Raw genomic sequence first — 20,438 nt, forward strand, 5'->3', positions numbered from 1 at the left:
GAGCATCTAGAACAACTGGAATGTAGTAGTGGGAAATGTACTTACATTCTTTTTTTTCCTTCTCTGCTTTCCCTTTGTGTTTCTTTTAACAAGACAGTTTAACAAATCTAAATTAGTTCCAAGTCAGAAATTTAATTAGGTTGAAAATCACTTTCTTTTGTCCCAGTGTTATTTGTATTGAAAGAGCAGCCTAACATAGATGTTGATTAAATATTTTAGAGGGTATCTATCTATCTATCTATCTGTCTGTCTGTCTGTCTGTCTGTCTCTGTGTGTGTCTGTATATATATGATTTGATTATATGAAATTATCTTTGGTTCAATACAGGCTTAACAGAGCATTTTATTAAGACACAGCAATGTGTTTCATTATGCCCATGATGGAATTAACAGCCGTTAGCTGTTATAATCCCTGGCAGTGAGGTTAGATGAGAGATTTGTCTTCATCAGAGCTTAATAAATCCAGGTATTTTGAAGGAAGCAAACCAGATCCAAAATGGAATCAGTTATTGGAACCTAGCCCCTACACAGATTGCAATTTTTGAAAACCCACTTTGCTACTATAAGGGCTAATATTCCAGTGTTTCTATTTTTCACTCATGGACTGTCCAGATCTGGAAGTGAGGCCATGCCAAAACCTGCATTCTTTCTCGTGATTTTCTTTCTCACATTTCTAAATTATAGTGAACATATTGATTGACAAGTTCCTGCCATAGGAGTGTGTAGAGTCCTTTGTTTTCTATATGAGAGCCACTCCTCCCATCGCAATACACCTCGATGACAAAAGTGCTCAGCTTGAGGCTTCTCCCCAACATTTCACCATAGACCACAGTATAAAAGATGGACAGTGACATCATCTGCTGTTTTCTGAAGTCCCGTTCAGAAACTTTAAGATGAGGATTTCTGCTGTTGAAGATAGGCGGGTCTGACTGTGAATCGACTTGCTCATTAACTAACGACTTTTCAGTCACAAGTCATCAGACCATGGATAATCCTCAATTTTTATATTTTTTTTATTTTAATATGTCCCAAATTTTAGTCCATAAACTCAACAGGAAAGCATTTACCAACATTAAGGCAGAGGGCTGTGATCCCATGGACCTCTATAGCAGTGTTTCCCAACCTTTTGGAGCCACGGTACATATTTCACATTAGAAAAATCACACGGCACACCACCAAACAAAAATGTCACAAAAAGCATATTGATCATTTTTCCCCGCTCACCAGGCTCAGTTTGTCCCCAGTATACCTTTTTTGCTTTCTTCTGACCACTACTCATGCTAGGGCCTTCATCTGGGTCAGAAGTTTCTCCTGGACTCAGGTCAGACTGACTACTTTTTCTTTTCAAATATTTATCTATTGCTATTACGCGCTGCGTCGTCTCACAGCGTGACTATTATGTAATTTCTTCTTTGTCCTCTTCTGTTTTACTGGCAGTTGACAACCCATTTAATTAGAGCAGGTAGTTGTACTGCCCTCTAGTGGAAGAGAATTTAATTGTTCTGCCCCTTACTTACGCAGATCGCTTAGAGTACTAATCAGGTGGAACCAGATAATCTTCCACGGCACACCCGATTATTTCTCATGGCACACCTATGTGCCACAGCACAGTGGTTGGGAAACACTGGACTATAGGACCAGGAGTCTTTTTGCAACTTCTTGGAACAGCTATCGCCATCTGGTGGTCAGCCAGAATGCAGGAATGCAGCACATTGGCTTCATTTTTCCAACGAGGAAGTTGCGTCTTTGTTTTTATACCGTCTGTGGGCTCAATGGGTGACAATCAGTGGCAAAATCCATCTTTTATATACAGTCTGTGGGTTTTATTTTATTTTTCTTCATTAGAAAAAAGGCCTAGTCTGTTTGACCAACCAATCAGCTGTATGGATATATTATCATATGAGGATACAATAGCTTCCAGGATCTCGACAGAATATGGAAAAGTTTATATTTGCATAAAATTAAGAACTCAACTTTCCCCTGCTGAGACAGTCTCTCTGAAAGGAGCTGTCCAAATGTGATTTGTATGTGTACGTATGCTCATCACAGTTAGATTGGCTATACATTGTTTTACATCACAAACAGAGCATGTTTTTCCATGATCCAAAATCCCAAAAGTGTGAGTACACCTTTAACTTTGGGTGTCAGGCAGGCACAGAGGTAAAAGTCCTTACGTATTTTATTGTTATGTCTAGACTTCCTTCCGTAACCGTCTGTATTGCCCCCAGGGGTTGCCGCTGTAATCCAATGACTTGGGTAAACCAATGCTCCTAGTTTTATTGCACTGCATGACTGCTCTCTCCCCTAAGCTTGACAGCCACGTGACACACCTACACACACACATCCAAGCATACACACACAGTCTTGCAGATTTGTGAATCTACAAACCTTAAATCTATCTTGGAAAAATTGGTGAAGACCCTGCCTGCGCAGTATGTACATGCATCTCCATCTGTCTAATCTCATTCTATCTCGCTCACACTCCCTCTTTTTTCAAACACACACACACACGCGCACACATCGCACTCACTATCCACCCTGGAGGCCGAGAATCTCATTTAGCACTTTACAGAGAGGCCCAGACACTTTATTATGGCATGTCGGAGGAGAGAAAGAATAGATGTTACAGTGGTACAAAAGGATGACGACAGAAAGCAGGAGAGAGAGGGGGAGTGGTAGATGTGATGTGTGTGTGTGTGTGTGCAAGGATGACACACAAAACCAAAGAGAGAGGGAGAAATTAAAACAAGACAGAGAGAGAGAGACCAGTGATGTGAAACAGTCAAAAATAAGTGCGAGAGAGAGAGAATTAAAGCGATGAGGAAGATGGAGCGAGTGAGCGTCAGGAAGGCGTCTTCAGGGGGTTTCGCGTGTTGTTGATAAGTAGTGACAGGTGCCAGCCAGTGGAACAAGCAGGGTGTACCTCTGTACCCAACCCTGACACACACAAACACACACACACATACACAATGCTGCTATGCCCTAATGCTTCATCCTTCCTTGTACTCCTCTCCATCTTTTCCCTCCCGCTCTGTTTGACAGAGGACTCCCTCTCATGCTCGGCTGGTTCAGGCCGGTCTGATTAGACTTTCGACATTCTAAGAAAGTTCCTTGAACAGATAAAAAGCCAGAGTTCCCCATGTGACAGCGGGTTATTAAAAGATTCAGTTAAGGACGTTTAAATAGTATAACACATTCAGCCCACTGGCAGGTGTGATTATACAAAACAGGTAGAGTTTAACCGCTAACTCCGCAGACAGAGAGAACGCGTGAGATGGCTAAAGCTCAGGACCGTAAATTCAAATTCTCGTCTTATCGATATTCAACTGGAGGATGCTTTGAGCCACGCACACACACCCCAGACCCCGATGTCAAGAAGACAATCGTGTCAAAATTGTCCGCTGAAATCATCTGAAGTGGAACACGCCGCACGGCAGCACAGCAGGAGAGGAGAGTAGCCAATCAGTCTTACCTCGCTGTTTAACAAGCCAATCTGAGCTCATCATATGTCTGCTTGCAGACGTGTTTGGAATCTCTCTTGCCCCGAGTGAGTCATAGATTTATTATTTGTACTGTGCGTATCGCAATCCTTTGTGATATTGTTGAAGAATTGGACGACTGAAGGAATCCAAAGCTTAAGGAGTCCTATTATGCTTATTGGTGATTGTATGTTTTCCTTTTTGGACTACTAGAGCAGCTTTCAGTGTTTCACAATTCAAAAATAGCCCCGCAGTGCATTCACTGTCTGAAACAAGCTGTTTCAGCACCCCTTCCCTTTTAAGCCAGCTGCTTTCTGATTGGCTGCCCCTCGTCAACACAAGACTTAGTAGGTTCGGGGAGCTTCTGTGCTCACAGATGTCCCTGGGACCATATAAGGAATATTCACTGATATCATACAGATCTACTAATTTTAAAAAGTCTTGGATTCAGAGCAGCGTGAAGCCTGAGCCTTTGCCTCACCGCTATTACTTTCACGTACCTCTGACCTCATTATTTGAAGTGACCTCTCATGAAGCAGCCCTTTAACCCTGTCCACAACACCCAACCTCTCCAGGTCCCTGCCAATGTTGAGAAGGCGCTCACCCTGTTCGGCCAGCTGCTGACAAAGAAGCACTTCCTGCTGACGTTCATACGAACCCTGGAGGCCCAGAGGTTTGTCGTTATTTACTTGTTTATTTCATATGTGTTGTTCCATTTTTGGTAATATGGTGGGAACGTGTGCTTTTACAAACATGAATGCTTTGCTTGGCATCAAGAGAAAAAGAAAAGAAAAGCAAAGGTATGTTTATGAAAGCAGTAACAAATTTTAGAAGCTCTACAATTACTGAAAGGCACTTAGCCAAATGTTTTATGACTAAACAGACTTTAATTAAGATAAAATGTGCATTAATATTTGAATGAATTGCTATGAGGTTAATGGTGTGTACGTATTTCGAGGAACATTTCAGATGGGGCCAAACAAAAACAAGGTCTATCACTTGTAAAGGATCCTTTTTTAAAAAATGTTGAATGTATTTGTAGGTCATTTTCAATGCGGGATCGAGGCAATGTGGCATCTCTGATCATGACGGCCCTGCAAGGGGAGATGGAGTATGCCACCGGGGTCCTGAAACAGCTGTTATCCGACCTGATAGACAGAAACCTGGAGAGCAAAAATCATCCCAAACTGCTGCTAAGGAGGTGAGGAAGTAAAGCCAGCATAAACATATTATTTAAAAAGGGATATCTCTTTAATGTTTATGTTTTCTTTTGTCTAATTTTACTTTTCAGACTCATTTAAGTATTTCTAAGTATCAGATTATATCAAACTTTGACTGCAAATGAACTGAATCTATATTTCTGCTCACTTTGCTCTTAAAAATCATCATCATCCAGCAAAGCAATATTAGCATAAGTTGGAAAATCTGTGGATCTCTGAACTAAGTGTTCAGTTTTGACAGTGCACCTTCTGAAAGCTGGAAATCAGCAGAACACCACAGGTTAACGTCTTAACCTGCAGGAAATTGTAGTTTTTTGCTTTCTGTCACTTCTGCAGCTGTTCCGTGACATTTTTGTGTCCCCAAAAACACTTCTGTCGTGTTTTATAAAATTTTTTTTTCATTGTTTTTTATTTAACTTCTGTTGTGTTTCGCATGCTTTTGCAACGTTTTTCTGTTTGCTGGTGTTTTCTTAAGTTGCAGTACAGATTTGAAATTTTCCATGTAATTCTGTCACAATGTAATAATGTAACACGTTAAATTTAATGGACTCTGGTGAAACTTACTAGATTGGTATACATTCAGTTCATACTGAGCACATTTTCTTTAATGATTAATTATTTGACTAAATAAACCTTTAATAAAAGATTTGCTTCATGTTTATGAGGGCTCTGAATCTTTTCATTTATCAGAGATATCAAAGCTCTGTTGGTCTGTTGTTGTTTCCTTTAAATGTCTCTTTTCAAGCATCATGTTTCTGCCTTCTTTTCTCTGTTTGCATCAGAACCGAGTCTGTTGCTGAGAAGATGCTGACCAACTGGTTCACATTCCTCTTGTATAAGTTCCTAAAGGTAAGGCACGATCACTCGGAATAATAGTCTTAATTTAACGCTCCCGACTTATATTAATTCTTTATTCCGTTTACCTCAGTGTGTTTTTATTTAAAAGCTTTTCTTGTTTGGCCTTCATGTTTTCTTCCCTCAGCAGTGCAGAACACATAAGAGTAAATCATCAAAGCCTCTAAGCAGCACCCTTTTCTTCTGTGTTTTTAATGACTTTTTTTTCGTTTGGTAAGCCCACAGATCTTCTCCCCTCACGTAATTTTACTCCTGTAGCTGACACGTCCTCTCCACTGATCTTTTCTGTTGTTCTTTTAGCTCACATCTTCTCTTCCTCTGATCTCCCTTTCATCTGCCTCGTTTCTTGTTGTCATTGCTCTGCTGTCAGTCTCCTTTCTGCCTTAAGGTCGTTCGCCTCACCAGGGGGCGGGACGTCGGTCGCGTCGTCCTCGCGCGTCGCCCTTTCCCTTTATCTTCTCCCGTCTGTCATCCCCTGCTCTCGCTATTGCACAGCCTAAAAGCGAGTGAGGCGATTTTCTTTTTTTCTTTAATGCTTCTCTCGTCCTTCTCATCGGTTTCCCCTTCTCCTCTCCACACTTTAATTACATACTGGAAGACTTGGAGTTGTCCTCATATGCCATTATAATCCTAATCATATTAAGAGTGCAATGTGATAATTATTGGAGTCACAGCAGAAAAGAAAGTTGAGTAATTTTGGGAAAGGGAGGGTGGACTGTGTAGAAGGTGGTGTTAAATTGCACATTATTCTCTCATTGTGATTAATCTGTAACAGGAATATTACAGGAATAAGTCCTTAAATTCTACCAAAACAAACAACTATAATTATCTAAACTGCTGTCATTGTTATCATTATTAATATTTTTTTTATTTCTATAAAATCTCTAAATCTGGAAACTAATAAATACACAGCATTCAATGCAATGTAGGAATGTGAGCCTCTTCCTCTCCCTGTACAGCCAGAGCTGTCATTATATCCCTAAAATGTAAATGTCAGGATACAATTAAGCAGCCCTAATGAAGGCAGCGTGCAGAGTAAAGGCAAATTTCATAGACAAGCATGCAGCGGCCGAGCAACGGAGGCAGAAAGCTGAAGCGTAACACTGTAATGTATGCTCGATCTGTCTCGTTAGCAGCTGCCCACCTAATTGGCCCAGATGCTAACGAGCTTCTTAAAGCGTGCGGCAGTGGAATGAGGGAGAGAAGAGGAGAGGGAGAGGTTAGAGATGGGCATCGGAGGTGGCGGAGAGAGGGGAGATGAATGGAGGTTGCGGGTGACAATTAGGAGTTAGGAAAATAGAGAGGTGAGGAGAAGGAGCAAGGAGTTAAAGAGAAAGGCAGGGCAAAGATGTGAAAAGAGGGCAGAGAAAGGGGAAAGCAATGAAAGATAAGGATGACAGGAAGCAGGAGCAAATTTTTGAAATGCAAGTGAATAAAATGAGGATAAAATTGCAAAAGAAGGTTAAAAAAAGCAGAGAAAATAACAGGATGACATGGGGATGAGAGAGCAAAGTACAGATGTTGCTGACTGATAATTTCGTTTCCTAATTTGTCCAGGTTAGAAGCAAAAACCTGACCCATCTTATCAGTCAGAAAACAGTTTAATTTTAGAACAAGCTAATGAACTAAGTTAAGCAATAGTTGTGCAACCATTATGTGTGTATTTAAGACCCGTTTGATGCCATGAATCACATCCTTCTATAAAAAATCTTCCAAATATCGCCAAAACGTGGAACCACGCATAAAATCCCACACACTCCATGTCACATCAGTTTGCAAAGCATGGCTAACGTTAGCGACACTAGCACAAGCAGAACGTGATGGCACTTTGCTCACACTGAGTGGTTATATTCTAGCTTGCTCTGTCACAGCCTTCATGCTGAGGTGGATTTTTTTAGATTTTAGTACTGCAGAACCACGCTGGTTTGCACGATTGTCGTCCGCCTTACTTGTTGACACCTCTGTGTAACACCGAGAGATGATGATGCGGGCTTCTGACTTTAGAGGTACAGTGTGGTAAATATCACCACTAGATGTCAGTAGTTCACCGATTGCTGTCAACTGAATTTCAAGTACCTCCCAGTTCAAGTGTACAATCAGTTATGCGACTGTTTATGTCAGATGTTATTATATGTCCTCGTTTCTGGAGGAGGCTGTAAAACTTTGATTTGACTCTGATACGAATTCTGTCTGATGACAGCGACGCTGATGTTGAGGATATTCTGAACTTTTCTGTCGGTAAGCGCTGCTGTTTTTGCTGCTGTTAGCTGCTGTTAGTGGGCTGGATCTAGGATTGTTGGACTTTGACGCTCAATTAACAGCAGCTGTTGTTGTTTTAGCTTGCTAGTTGGCAGCTGTCCGGAGATGGGAGGGTCACATGTTTAATCTGCTGACAGTAAATAATTGTGAGAATAACTAAGGATGTTTATTCGTATTTTCATGTGTTAATGCTCTGACTTCAGTTTAAGAGGCTTGATGTGTGGCATTTTATCCAGATGCAGGTCGCGTTGTCTCTTTCGCTTCTTTGGTGAAGGGGACGCCTCTCAGATGATAAAACATAGGTACAATCCTTCATATCTTGAGTTTGAAGGTGCAGGCGTTGATTAAACCACCTACCGGTTCTCTTCTCCTCCACCTTTGGTGTACTACATATGTGGCCACATACAAAGAACACGATTAGGTGGAACAGCGATGGCCATTTTGCCACTGTATTGAAGACAAACCTCCTATTCCTTTTCTTTTTTACATTAGACTTTACAATGTAATGTGTGAATATATATGAGGGACATAGATGAAAAAGTAAAAAAGGAAGATGGTGTAACAATAAAGAACCGAGGATTTTTATTAAGGTGGAAAAGAAGGAAAAAAGGATGCAAGGGAGGAATGCACACGCTAGAAAGAAAAAGCAAGTTGTTAAGTGTGCTTGAAGGTGAGACAGATAAATTAGTACTTTCCCCTGCTCTCAGCTGGACCTCATGCATCTGTAGCAGACGCACACGCGCACACAGTCTGAAGTGTCTCCCTGAGCACTGCGCGCTCGATCATTAAACTCTCGTCAGGATGAGTATTGGCTGTGATGTGTCCTCTCTCTCCCCTCTAAACTGCCGCTACTTCATTCGCAAGTGTTTTTCCTTGGGCCCAAGTGATGACTAATGACACTATTGATTGGCAAGTGTCTTTGATGGAGCGGAGAGTGGGCAACATATTTATAACATCTATGTCTGGTCGCATAAGCTCGGCTCCGAGAGAAGGCTGAAAAGATTTACGTAACGCTGCTTTCAGCCTCCCTCTGGAACAAAAAAAAGGAAAGATGTTTACATAACGCCGCTGTGTCCTTCACATCTTGAGACGTCATTCCGGGAAGGTCTGAAATTTCATCTCGTTCGTTTACAGATCACTGACAGTGTTAGAAATTGCAAGGATTTGTTAAAGAATGCCAGAAATTCAATCACTAGTAACTAATTTAACTAAAGTTATTTTTTTTTGATGATGATTGTGTGTTTTGCATAATGGAAGAAACTCTAAAAGTTGCTTTTTTGATTTCACGCTGTAAACATTTTGAGGCATTCCTTATTCAGAGGTAGAAAATACGGGAAGAACCGTATGACAACAAAGGAGGGAGAAAAGCAGCTGCCGCACCTAATTTATCGCCTCTGACTGCTCACCGCGGCACAGAAAATTGCATCTGAATTTGAACGTCTGGGGAAACCAAATGTAAAATCCATGGTGCCGTTTTATCGGACGCACACGGACAGAGAGGCTATAAAGGGGGGGAGTGAGAGGGAAACATGTGACTGTAAAGAATTCTTTTTCACGCAGTTTTCCAGCCATGTCAGTCGCCGGTCAGCACGGTCCGTGATGCATTAACTTGGATGTTACTCTGCACACAGTTACAGAAATATTCCATCTCCAGTTTGAGCAAATGATTCCTGTTTTTTTTTTTTTTTTTTAAAGTTTTCACCGTCAAGCTCTTTAATTATTCATGCATTTTGTCACCCTCTTCTTGAAAGATGAACAGATAAGTCACGATTCCAAAAGTGTTCATTAGGTACACCTTTTCAGCTGCTCATTAACACAAATATTTAATCAGCTAGTCACACAGTAGACTAAACTGCTGACGTTCAAAGAGAGCATCAGAAGGAGGAAGAAAAGTGACTTTGACGTGGTTGTTGGTGCCACACAACCATCTCAGGTCCAGAATGGTCCACCTGATCTGTCCACTCAACCCAAATGTCTGGGATTTGGTGGAATAGGAGATTTCCCATCATGGATGTAATGTGTGTGATGTCGTCATATCAGCATGTGCCAAAATCTCAGAGGAATGTTGAATGTATGCCACAAAGGATTAAGGCAGTTCTGTAGGCCAAAAAACCCCAACAACCCACTACTGGGAAGGTGTATCTAATGAAGTGGCCACTGAGCTTAAATTCTAACCAGTTTTTGTTGTCCTTAATTGCTCTCCAGACACTTGCAAAAACACACACTTACCTCATTTACTCATTTATGTGAGTCAGATAAGCGCCTTACTGCACACAGCACTTTGTATCGCTGTTATTAATTTACACATTTAAGTATTCCCAGATTCTTCAGAGTAGCAAACGTTCTTAGGAACCAGATTTAAATTGAATCACTGTGTTTATTAAGTTCTGTTAGGGATTTTGTTTATTTTCATTTTTAATTTTGGGGGGATTTTTGAATTATTGGGCGGTTTTCCCTCTTTAGGACTTTTTCTGACATAAAAGAAAAAAATCGCGCCGTGTTTGAACTCCAGATAACTCGTCTGTTTCTGCCTCGTCTCTCGCCAGGAGTGTGCCGGGGAGCCTCTTTTCATGCTTTACTGTGCCATCAAGCAGCAGATGGAGAAGGGACCCATCGACGCCATCACAGGAGAAGCCCGCTACTCCCTCAGTGAGGACAAGCTCATCAGACAACAGATTGACTACAAAACACTGGTCAGTAAACTCGCTGTGTCTCGAGGCCCGTTTCATCTGCTCGGGACCGAATCACTTGATTTGTTAAGTTTTAGTCACATATGAGTCTAAACAGTCAGCTGCTGAAATGCGGGTTTTTAAAGTGTCCACCGCATTTGGAGGGAGTTGGCCGTGGACCGTCCTGTTTGCTGCCCAGTGTTAACAAAACAGAACTATCCAGGTCTAGCTTGGAAACATGCAGGCAAACCTACTCATCAGCGGGGTCTGCTACAGTTGTTTTGGTCCACTCCCAAGTGCGAATGCCGAGTTATTATGTTCTCAAACTGCCTAAATAGACGAGGGATGTGTCCAGGTTTGAAAATGAGCTGATGTAAACAAACTGGGTGTGAGAGTGATGCTGGGTACATTCAAAAGCACCTGAACAACCCTTCACACCATTCAACTAACCAGTGCTCATTGTTTGCAGTGTTCTTGACATATTCCTGATAAAGCCTAATTTCTTTTGTCTTTTCCATTTTTCTTCCATTTTTGTGCTTTTTAAAATTTTTTCCAGACGCTGCACTGTGTAAATCCAGAGAATGAGAACGCCCCGGAGGTGACAGTCAAGTGTCTCAACTGCGACACTATCACTCAGGTCAAAGAGAAGCTGCTCGATGCCGTGTACAAAGGCAGCCCCTATTCGCAAAGGCCAAAGGCTTCTGATATGGACCTGGGTAAGACATGCAGGACTGTATGGGCAGGCTTAATGAGATCAAATCAAATAAAAGCAGATTCATTAGGTTTTTTCCAGTCATTTTGTTTAGACATCTGCAATAAGAATTGCATAAATGCAGTAGTCGGGAGAGATCAGTGCACTGGAGCTCATCGTCCAGTTTTAGCTTTAATGAACATACTACATTCAGCAATGCCTTCAAGTCCAGATTGCCATGATGTTAATCTGAAAAACTTTTTTGATGACTTAAAAGCATTGAAAAAGTTTATAAACCGATATATATGTATGTATAATTTAAAAATACATTCAATTCAGTTTTATTTGTACAGCCCCAAATCACAACAACAGTCGCCTCAAGGCGCTTTATACTGTAAGGTAGAAACTACAATGATACATACAGAGAAAACCCCCATCATATGACCCCCTATGAGCAAGCACTTGTGGGAGGAAAAACCTCCCTTTTAACAGGAAGAAACCTCCGGCAGAACCAGGCTCAGGGAGGGGCGGGGCCATCTGCTGTGACCGGTTGGAGTGAGAGAAGGAAAACAGGATAAAAGACATGCATACATCAGATCTCAATGGGAAAAAAAAACGATATCTGTATCGATATGGACTGAGTGATGTGTTAGAAATGAAAGGATGCCACATTGTTTGATGGAAATAAAAATGATCCAGCAGGCTAGTCCATTTTACCGAAACTTAAAATGACTAACTCAGTAGTTGTTTTGGTATGACAGCACTTTATCCATCCAACAGATTAAAATATCTCGAGCTTTTACCATAAAGAGTCCTGCTCTCATTTTAGCCCCTCATTTTTGATTTCCCTCAGTGACTCGGGTTGCTCCTAACATTGTTTGCTTGCTGCACGATACTGCAGAGTAAGCATGCGGCGTCATTATCTGGACTTTTAATGTTGCAAATAGCTACTCCGTAAGAAAAACCAATAAGCTTAAAGAGAATAAACTGCTCTGTGGAAATGAGGCAAACGACAGAGTATCAATTCTCTGTTGTTCCCTGGAATGTTAAGTCCAGGGACTTTTCTCATACAGGCTTTTGATCAATTGTTAGTTGCTTTAATGTAATTTTGCAGTGTAAAATTTAATAAACCTACTAACTACCTCTTTTTCATTGAAAATATAAAAAACACAAATGCAAAATGATGGCAAGTGGTACACAGTTTCATGATGCACAATTTGTGTTTGTGCTTTCTGCCATCAACTCGGCTTTCCTCTTTTCAAAGAATGGCGTCAAGGTCGGATAGCCAGAATCATCCTGCAGGATGAAGATGTCACAACTAAGATCGACAACGACTGGAAAAGACTCAACACACTGGCTCACTATCAGGTACACGAGCACAAAGCAGGGCAGGCGTCAAGAGCCAGCGACTCAGCAAGAGTAATACACTGAATATTTTGGTGGTGTGTGTGTGTATTGTTTTTGTTGTGCAGGTAACAGATGGTTCAGTGATCGCCCTGGTGCCAAAGCAGAACTCTGCCTACAACATCTCCAACTCCTCCACCTTCACCAAGAGCCTCAGCAGATACGGTACGGCTCCCATTCCCATCGTGCCTCGATCCTGTTTAAATCAGTCTATCAATGATCCCCATTTCTCTGACCGCCCGCCTTCCCTCAGAGCCTCTAACTCTCTCTCATTCAGTCTTTGTCTTTGTTTGTCATGGCCATGATTGGGGTCCTTTTTTTTCTTTTTTTTTACCTCCATCTGAGTGAATGGCAATCCTTTTTATCCACTGCCATCAGCGCGGGCCAAGGCTATTCCACGGCTATTTCCAAGCAGTCCATAAATGACAGGCATTAAAGTAGACACCTCGATCCCCAGCTGACAGAGTGAAAAAGAGACAGCGAGAGAGAGAGAGAGCGAGAGCGAGAGGACACGTAGCAGTCAGATAGACAGAGCCCCAGCAACAGTATGGTATTTTCCACTGGAAAATTAAACCATTTAGAGGATAAATTACTCTGAGGTGAGAAAAAAAAAACTGAACCCTCATCTGATGCTGAGTGGGTATTAACCCTCACACATGCACAGCTGCTATCATTGCCACTGATGTGCTGTAGCCCCAAATCAGTGTGGCTCTTCTCCAAAAATGCCCGTGCCAAAAAATGAAATGTTTAGGTTAGAATTTGAATTTTTTTTCTGTGTGTGTTTTATATGGAAATGGAAAATTGACATGCTAGTTTTTCTACTGAATGCCGACTATGATGTCAATTGCGTGACCTGAAAATAGTGGAAAAGTCAGATGTGTCCTTTTTCCCTCAAATCTAGCATTCAGAAAAAATAGTGCTGGTCAAAGTGTTTGTTTTCAACACTCTCCCATGACAGCTGTTCTCAAACTGTATTTCTAGCATATCTCACTCCAAAAGCTGAAAAAGATTAATGCCCAACTCCTAACAATTATTTTATGAAGCATCAGCAAACTCCTTTAACTTCATATATTTCACCTTGCTGTCGTGCATCAGTTGTACGATGTAACCCTTTTACGTCACATAAAAAAAAATGGTCCCAGTTTGGAGCCTTGTGGGACGCCTGTTTTATACGTTTGAAAGGTTAATATATCATTAACTTAAACGCACTGTTGTCAGGATTCCACATACACTGTTAAAAAAAAAATCCTAAAAAAACAGTAATATTCCGGCAGCTGGGACACCAAAATAATACCAGAAAATAACAGAAAATAACTTTCTCATAAAAATGCGGTTATTTTCAGTAATGACAATACAGTTTGTTGCCCTAATTTTACATGGGATTTTGCCTTTTTCAAGTGCTTTTAAACATTAAATTAGGAACATTTTAATGTGATTAAACAATGAAATTACCTATAAACAAGGTCAATGAATGCGGCAATATGAATAATAATACTTAAATGTACAGAAATATACAGTTAACAGTTGGTTTAAATAATAATAATGGATTGCATTTATATAGCGCTTTTCAAGACCCTCAAAGCGCTTTACAATTCCACTACTCATTCACTCTCACATTCACACACTGGTGGAGGCAGCTACAGTTGTAGCCACAGCTGCCCTGGGACAGACTGACAGAAGTGAGGCTGCCATATCGCGCCATCGGCCCCTCTGGCCATTACCAGTAGGTGGTAGGTGAAGTGCCTTGCCCAAGGACACAACGACCGAGACTGTCCGAGCCGGGGCTCGAACCGGCAACCTTCTGATTACAAGACGAACTGTCAACTCTTGAGCCACGATCGCCCTAAATAACATTATTTTATGTAAAAAAAAGTTTATAAGAATCATTTTATATATTTTTCCATAGTATTACATTTGAATTTAACAGTTCAATCTTTCAAATAATGGACAAATATTTATGAAATTATGATACATTTGTGAAGGTATTTTAACAATCTAAATATGCATATGTACAGACAAATATATTTAAAAAACAAGAAAATTATGTTTTATTACATTTACAGTGATTTTATGTTATTTTACATTTGAAATGTGAAATCAGTCTTTTTATGTAAATTTGATGATATTCTAGAAAAACAGTACAAAACTGTTAAATACACAGTACAATACAATTTTTTTTACAGTGTATCGTTAAACCGACTCCTTGTCAGAAATTGTATTTTATGCTCTTAAGGCAAATAAAAAGCAGTAGAAAACTGCTGCCTGTTTACACACCACCATTCCCATCTCCTTGGAGTCATATTTCTTGCCACCTGATGAATGCATGTCCAATATTCACCCTCCTTGCAGCTCAGAGTCTTCACCTGCTGATAGAAATATTTGACCTTTAACTTCTAAATCCAGTATTATTCAAAGCTACCTGTTAGAAATATGTTTTTTGCAGGGCATTTTTACAGCATCTGCTAGCTATGGAGAAAATCAACACAACCACAAGACTCAGTAAGCTGATAGATATTACAGAGGGTTTAACAGCACAAGTGGCCCATATGATATGCAAGTAGATGTATTGTTGTCTGAAATACGGGACTACTGACTAAAAATTCTTTCTCACTGCAAATATGCCAGTTTCTATTGATTCTACTTGGAACAAAATAAATGGTTTAATCAGTGCATCACACAACACCTACACTGTTTGAGAATGGCATTATTGAGGACCCGTTTCATTTCTGAACCTCTCTTGTAGTGAACTATCTCACACTGCTGCAAGGCTCCAGCTATTTTGCTCCACTGTGAAAAAAAATTTGGTTAAAAAGTCTCTTTGACTGTGTCCGTTTTGTTTGTTATTATGATCCTGTTGGTGTGCCTCGTGCATGAATGTGTGCATGTAGCGGGGTGTTATTAGAACAGGCAAAATTGTTGGCCACCAATGGTCATGATGAGCTTGGAATCAAAGCCACTCAGCACCCCACTGGCAAAAGCAACAGCAGCGCTCTACACCATCCCACTCAGCCTCATTCACTCTTCTATCCCATGCACTCCCATTACTCTCCATTTCACCCCTCTCTCCTGACCTTTTTGACTCTCCGTCCATTTCGCTCACCCACTCCCCCCTTTTTTTCCCGTCACCCCCTTCACCCTCCCCCTATATTTACTTCTCCTCTTTCATCCACACTCCTCACTGTCCTTTCACCAAGCATGTGGATGGTTACACACATCAGGATCTTTGGTCTCGCCACCTCTTCTCTCCAGTCCAGCTTTCTACCCCAGAAACAAGAGATATTCAGCAGATATTGTGCACCTTACCTCCACACAGATGATAGAGACTGTGGGTCAGTTGAACTGTTTTTGAGTATTTAAAAGAAACGCACAAAATTCTGTTTTTGTCTTATTTAGAGAGCATGCTGAGGACGGCCAGTAGTCCAGACAGCCTACGTTCTCGAACGCCCATGATCACCCCCGATCTGGAGAGCGGAACCAAACTGTGGCACCTGGTGAAAAACCATGACCACTCGGACCAGAGGGAGGGCGACCGAGGAAGCAAGATGGTCTCTGAGATCTACCTGACCAGGCTGCTGGCTACAAAAGTAAGGGGCAGGGATGTAAACAGCACTCTTCTTTTATATATATATATTGATTCTAGTCAGAGTGGAAAAACCTCTTAAACAGCACTTGAAACCATCAGGGGGACACTAAAACCTAATAGTAAAACTCTTCTTCAGCATTTTCTTTCGTGCAGAGTGATCCACCTCACCTATTTAAAAGAAGAGGAAGCTTCTAATACAGAGTGTCCCCACATCATCAACAACTCACTCTTGTTACACACATAACGAGCAAGAACATATACTTCAAAAGTGGAAATATGCTTTGGGTCTGGGGATACAGTAAAGAGTAAAATCTGAGACATTACACAGCCTGTGCAGACAGATGGATTTATTAAGATAGGAGCTTATCTGTTCCAGTAGAGAATAGACAGACAACAGGGGAAAAAAACACAGCTGAAATGCTTTCTGTGTAGACAAAACATAACGCCGGGCTGAACAGATGGTCCCCAGTTCAGTCTTAGAGAAGCTGAGCTAAAGGTAGCCATCCATCATGGTGTTTGGGGGGCTGAGGTGTGCTGTGAGACAGCTCGTTAGGCAGGTACAAATAGCTGGGCATCGTCAGACAAGAGTAGGGGGACCAAGCACCCATCCTTGTGGTACGCCAGTGGAAGGAAAGTGACAGGACACTGATAGAAGTGCAGTTTCAGTGGTTGGTTTTGTTTTTCAAGAAGAGTTTTGATAGAAAATTAGTAGGCATGTATGTAGTCTCTACTTAATAACTCTGTCTGAGTCTTTACAGTGGGTGAGATTGCATCAACGCCTTTATTGTACATGAAGAAAGTGAAATGTACTGACTAAATGTGTTACCGGTGAAGCTAAACAGACTCGCAACCATTCCCTCCATCTTGGAATCTTGCATTACAAACAGGCCGCCTGTCTTTGCCCCTCTCCTTCATTGTCTTTCAGTTCACCTTCTCCTTTCTAATTGTAGGAGGGGGGAGGGAAATGTAAGAATGGGCAGCAGTTACAAGCAAGCTGGCTTTTCAATTTCCAGTGGTAATAAGAAAAAACAGATTAATAAAAAGGTGGGCTTGTGGTGCAGAGGGTAGGGAGGCAGATACACAAGGTGTCAGGAGACGAGTAATTTGTTGAGGGATTGAAGATTTGGCGATGCATGATGAAAAAAAAACACAGAGGCAAATGCAATTCAGAAGCTCATCTTGTCCTTGTCTCTCTTATGGCTGTCTTTCCAAACCCGTTTGCCCCGGCGTCTTGTCTATGCAGATCTACCTGCTTTCATTCACAACCGGTGCAGGAATAATTCCTGCTCCATTTTGCAGCGGCTGACTAAATATGATCCCGACATATATTTCCTCAGTAATAGATTCTGCCAGATGGAGAAGTCGGGGTGACAAATGTGGTGTTAGGGAAATTAATTTAGCTACATTTGATGTAATTATGTTGAAGCATTGTCATTGGAGGAAAGCGTTATCCAAATCCAAGAGCCGGGGTTCTGGTTTGTGATTCTGCAGCGCTTAGTCAGCAGAGCGAGTAAGTCTCACAGCCAGAGTTATCGCTGTGATTCCCACTGGGGCCATTCATAGTAACAATGTACACGCTCGAGGCCCATTCAGGTGCTGTGGATACAAGTAGCTGGAAATGGTACATTATATTCTGCTTCACAGTGCCATGAAACTGCTTATGTTGACGCTGGCTTCCTGAGCTCTGAGATATTCCTCCTTTCTAATTAATAGTCAGGCTGATTTGAAAGACAAGCATATGTGGGGATGTTTTTAATCTTTAGAAATTACTGCACACATATGTAGAGAATCAATATAAGTTAAAAAAAAACAAAACAAACATTGAGCATAGAGTTACCTGATCCGGCTGTTCATACAGATCTGCTGATGGCTCATATGAAAAGTGTTATTAACCTACTCTGCAACCCACTTCCACCCCAGCTCCTCTATTTCAAGTCATGTTCGCTCTTACTGACTGCTGCACTGCTCTCCTTGCCTTTTGGCTTTCTGTGTATGAGTTTAGAGCGGTGAGGAGGTCCCAGAACAGAGGCACACTTCCATATATAAATTACAGCCACTAAAATAACAGTCCTCTTGTGACTAAAGTGGTCCTGACAGAAATATCAAAAAGGTCAGAGCGATTACCATAATATGGGAACACCACCTGTACTAAAATGTCAGAATGCTTGTTCAACATAAGAGTGCAGCTTATGCTTGTATATAATCATCATTAATATCAAAGACCTCTAAGCCATTTTGACCGGTGTTGTGGGAATCACAGCAACATTTAAATAAAACTTTCAGTGATTGCCTATAGACTAAAAACAACACAACTGTGTAGTGAAACTGTTGGGAGGGGAAAAAAACTAAGTACATCCCTACTGTTTCCATAGAAATTAAAAGTAGCAGCCAGATGTTTGATCTGATATAGAAGTGTGCGCACTTCTATATAAGCAGACATTTAGTCAGTTTGTTGGTCTCTAATAACCTCTCCACATTATTAAAACAGCTGATATTACAGCTAAAATTACTGTTAAAATATTTCACCCCGATTTCTTTCATTTAGGGTACGTTACAGAAGTTTGTGGATGACCTGTTTGAGACCATCTTCAGCACAGCCCACAGAGGTAGCGCGTTGCCCCTGGCCATCAAGTATATGTTTGACTTTCTGGACGAGCAGGCTGACAAACACTCCATCACAGACTACGATGTACGACATACCTGGAAGAGCAACTGGTAAGTCGGAAATCTGTAGCCGCTGAAAAATTAATTCCCCGTTAATGTAAAGTGTTCTCGAGACCGGATGTAACCTTGTTCGGTTCAATCAAATTTCACCTCCAGCGTAATGAGATCTTCGGGCGCTTTTCACTTTTGGCCCTGGTGACATTTGCGCTGGAGTCTATCTCTCGCTGAAAATGACTGCAATCAAAGTGCATTTCAAAGAGATTTGAATGGATGCTGGAATATAGTAATAATCACAGTGTCTGCAAAGTAAATATCCTTGTAAACAATGCTGCACTGAATTAAATCGATACATCCAAGTCTGCAAAATGTATGGAAAAATGTAAAAAATGCTGTGTTGGATGCTTCCTATAATAAGATCTTCAGACTAGCTTTGCAGTGTTTGTAATTCATAAATTATTTATTAACATTTATTTCATCATTGCGTTTCCGTAGCAATCGAGAGCATTTAGGTGAACTGTAAAGTTCACCTAAATGCTCGCAGCCACACCGCTGCTACGTTCCCCGAGGGCCGCGGCACCGCCTGCATGCATTAAAGCTGGCTTTAATGCACGCAGTGAACTAATTAGAAAAACACAGAACTACGAGTGGAATTAAGCTAGTGACGGAAAGCACTTAATCACACGATGTTACATTTTTATTTCAAAATAAACTTTTTAAGTTTTATTCTCTTGCTCTCTCTCCAGTCTCCCTCTCCGGTTTTGGGTGAACGTGATCAAGAACCCACAGTTTGTATTCGACATTCATAAGAACAGCATCACAGACGCTTGTCTGTCCGTGGTGGCCCAGACCTTCATGGACTCCTGTTCAACATCGGAGCATAAACTAGGCAAAGACTCGCCTTCAAATAAGCTTCTCTATGCTAAAGACATCCCCAACTACAAGAACTGGGTCGAGAGGTGAGTCAGAGTTTGACCCAAATGCAAAGACTTTGAGATCAGCTACGTTTGATGGGAGGTTACCTTTTGTATCCGCAGTTTAAATGTTAAAAGTTCCTGATGAGCTGTGAGAGAAAAATGAGGTGGAGCGTTATAATCAAAGTTAATTACACTATTAAACTATTAAGCTAAAAACAGCTGTAAGACTGTAGCAGCATTACAGGCTGAACTTTATGTGGTACTGGCATTTAAAGCATAATAGTTGGATTAAATTACTGCAAAGAAACCACTCTACAATAATTACAGCTGTCTCGATCACTATATAATACAGTGTACTATACAGAGTGAGTAAAATGACAGTGAGAGCTGCTCCATGTGGATCAGTTCTAAGACAAAAAGAAAGAAGAAGACAAAGGTTTCACTGGGTTTGCTAAAAAGCAGCCGTAGCCTCTTAATCTTCTGCCCAACTCCAGGATGTTTAAGTGATCGCACCACCTGTGTTTCCACTTTAGGGGCAAGAGGCGCTCTGTTCATGTTTTAGGCTGTTTCTCCTTTAATTCATTCAAATTTTGTGTAATTCAATTTACCTGAATTCAATTCAATTTAGTTTTTTTATATAGCACCAAATCTCAAGAACAGTTACCTTAAGGTGCTTTATCTTAGTATATTATATTAGGTAG

At 41.1% G+C, this 20,438-nt stretch overlaps 1 protein-coding gene across 2 annotated transcripts in view; it reads left to right on the forward strand.

The window, feature by feature from the left end:
• LOC100695575 (plexin-A1) overlaps positions 1 to 20,438 on the forward strand; it is a 310,610-nt gene that overhangs the window by 278,545 nt on the left and 11,627 nt on the right. For both annotated transcript variants that reach the window (XM_019350036.2, XM_003449115.5), the window contains exons 22-31: positions 4,054 to 4,151; positions 4,521 to 4,679; positions 5,481 to 5,547; positions 10,359 to 10,505; positions 11,038 to 11,197; positions 12,437 to 12,540; positions 12,645 to 12,741; positions 15,970 to 16,160; positions 18,705 to 18,874; positions 19,567 to 19,779. In XM_019350036.2, coding sequence (XP_019205581.1) covers positions 4,054 to 4,151; positions 4,521 to 4,679; positions 5,481 to 5,547; positions 10,359 to 10,505; positions 11,038 to 11,197; positions 12,437 to 12,540; positions 12,645 to 12,741; positions 15,970 to 16,160; positions 18,705 to 18,874; positions 19,567 to 19,779 — 1,406 coding nt within the window. The remainder of the gene's footprint in view (positions 1 to 4,053; positions 4,152 to 4,520; positions 4,680 to 5,480; positions 5,548 to 10,358; positions 10,506 to 11,037; positions 11,198 to 12,436; positions 12,541 to 12,644; positions 12,742 to 15,969; positions 16,161 to 18,704; positions 18,875 to 19,566; positions 19,780 to 20,438) is intronic.

The sequence above is a fragment of the Oreochromis niloticus genome, linkage group LG20, assembly GCF_001858045.2.
Source record: "Oreochromis niloticus isolate F11D_XX linkage group LG20, O_niloticus_UMD_NMBU, whole genome shotgun sequence".
Classification (NCBI taxonomy): Eukaryota; Metazoa; Chordata; class Actinopteri; order Cichliformes; family Cichlidae; genus Oreochromis; species Oreochromis niloticus.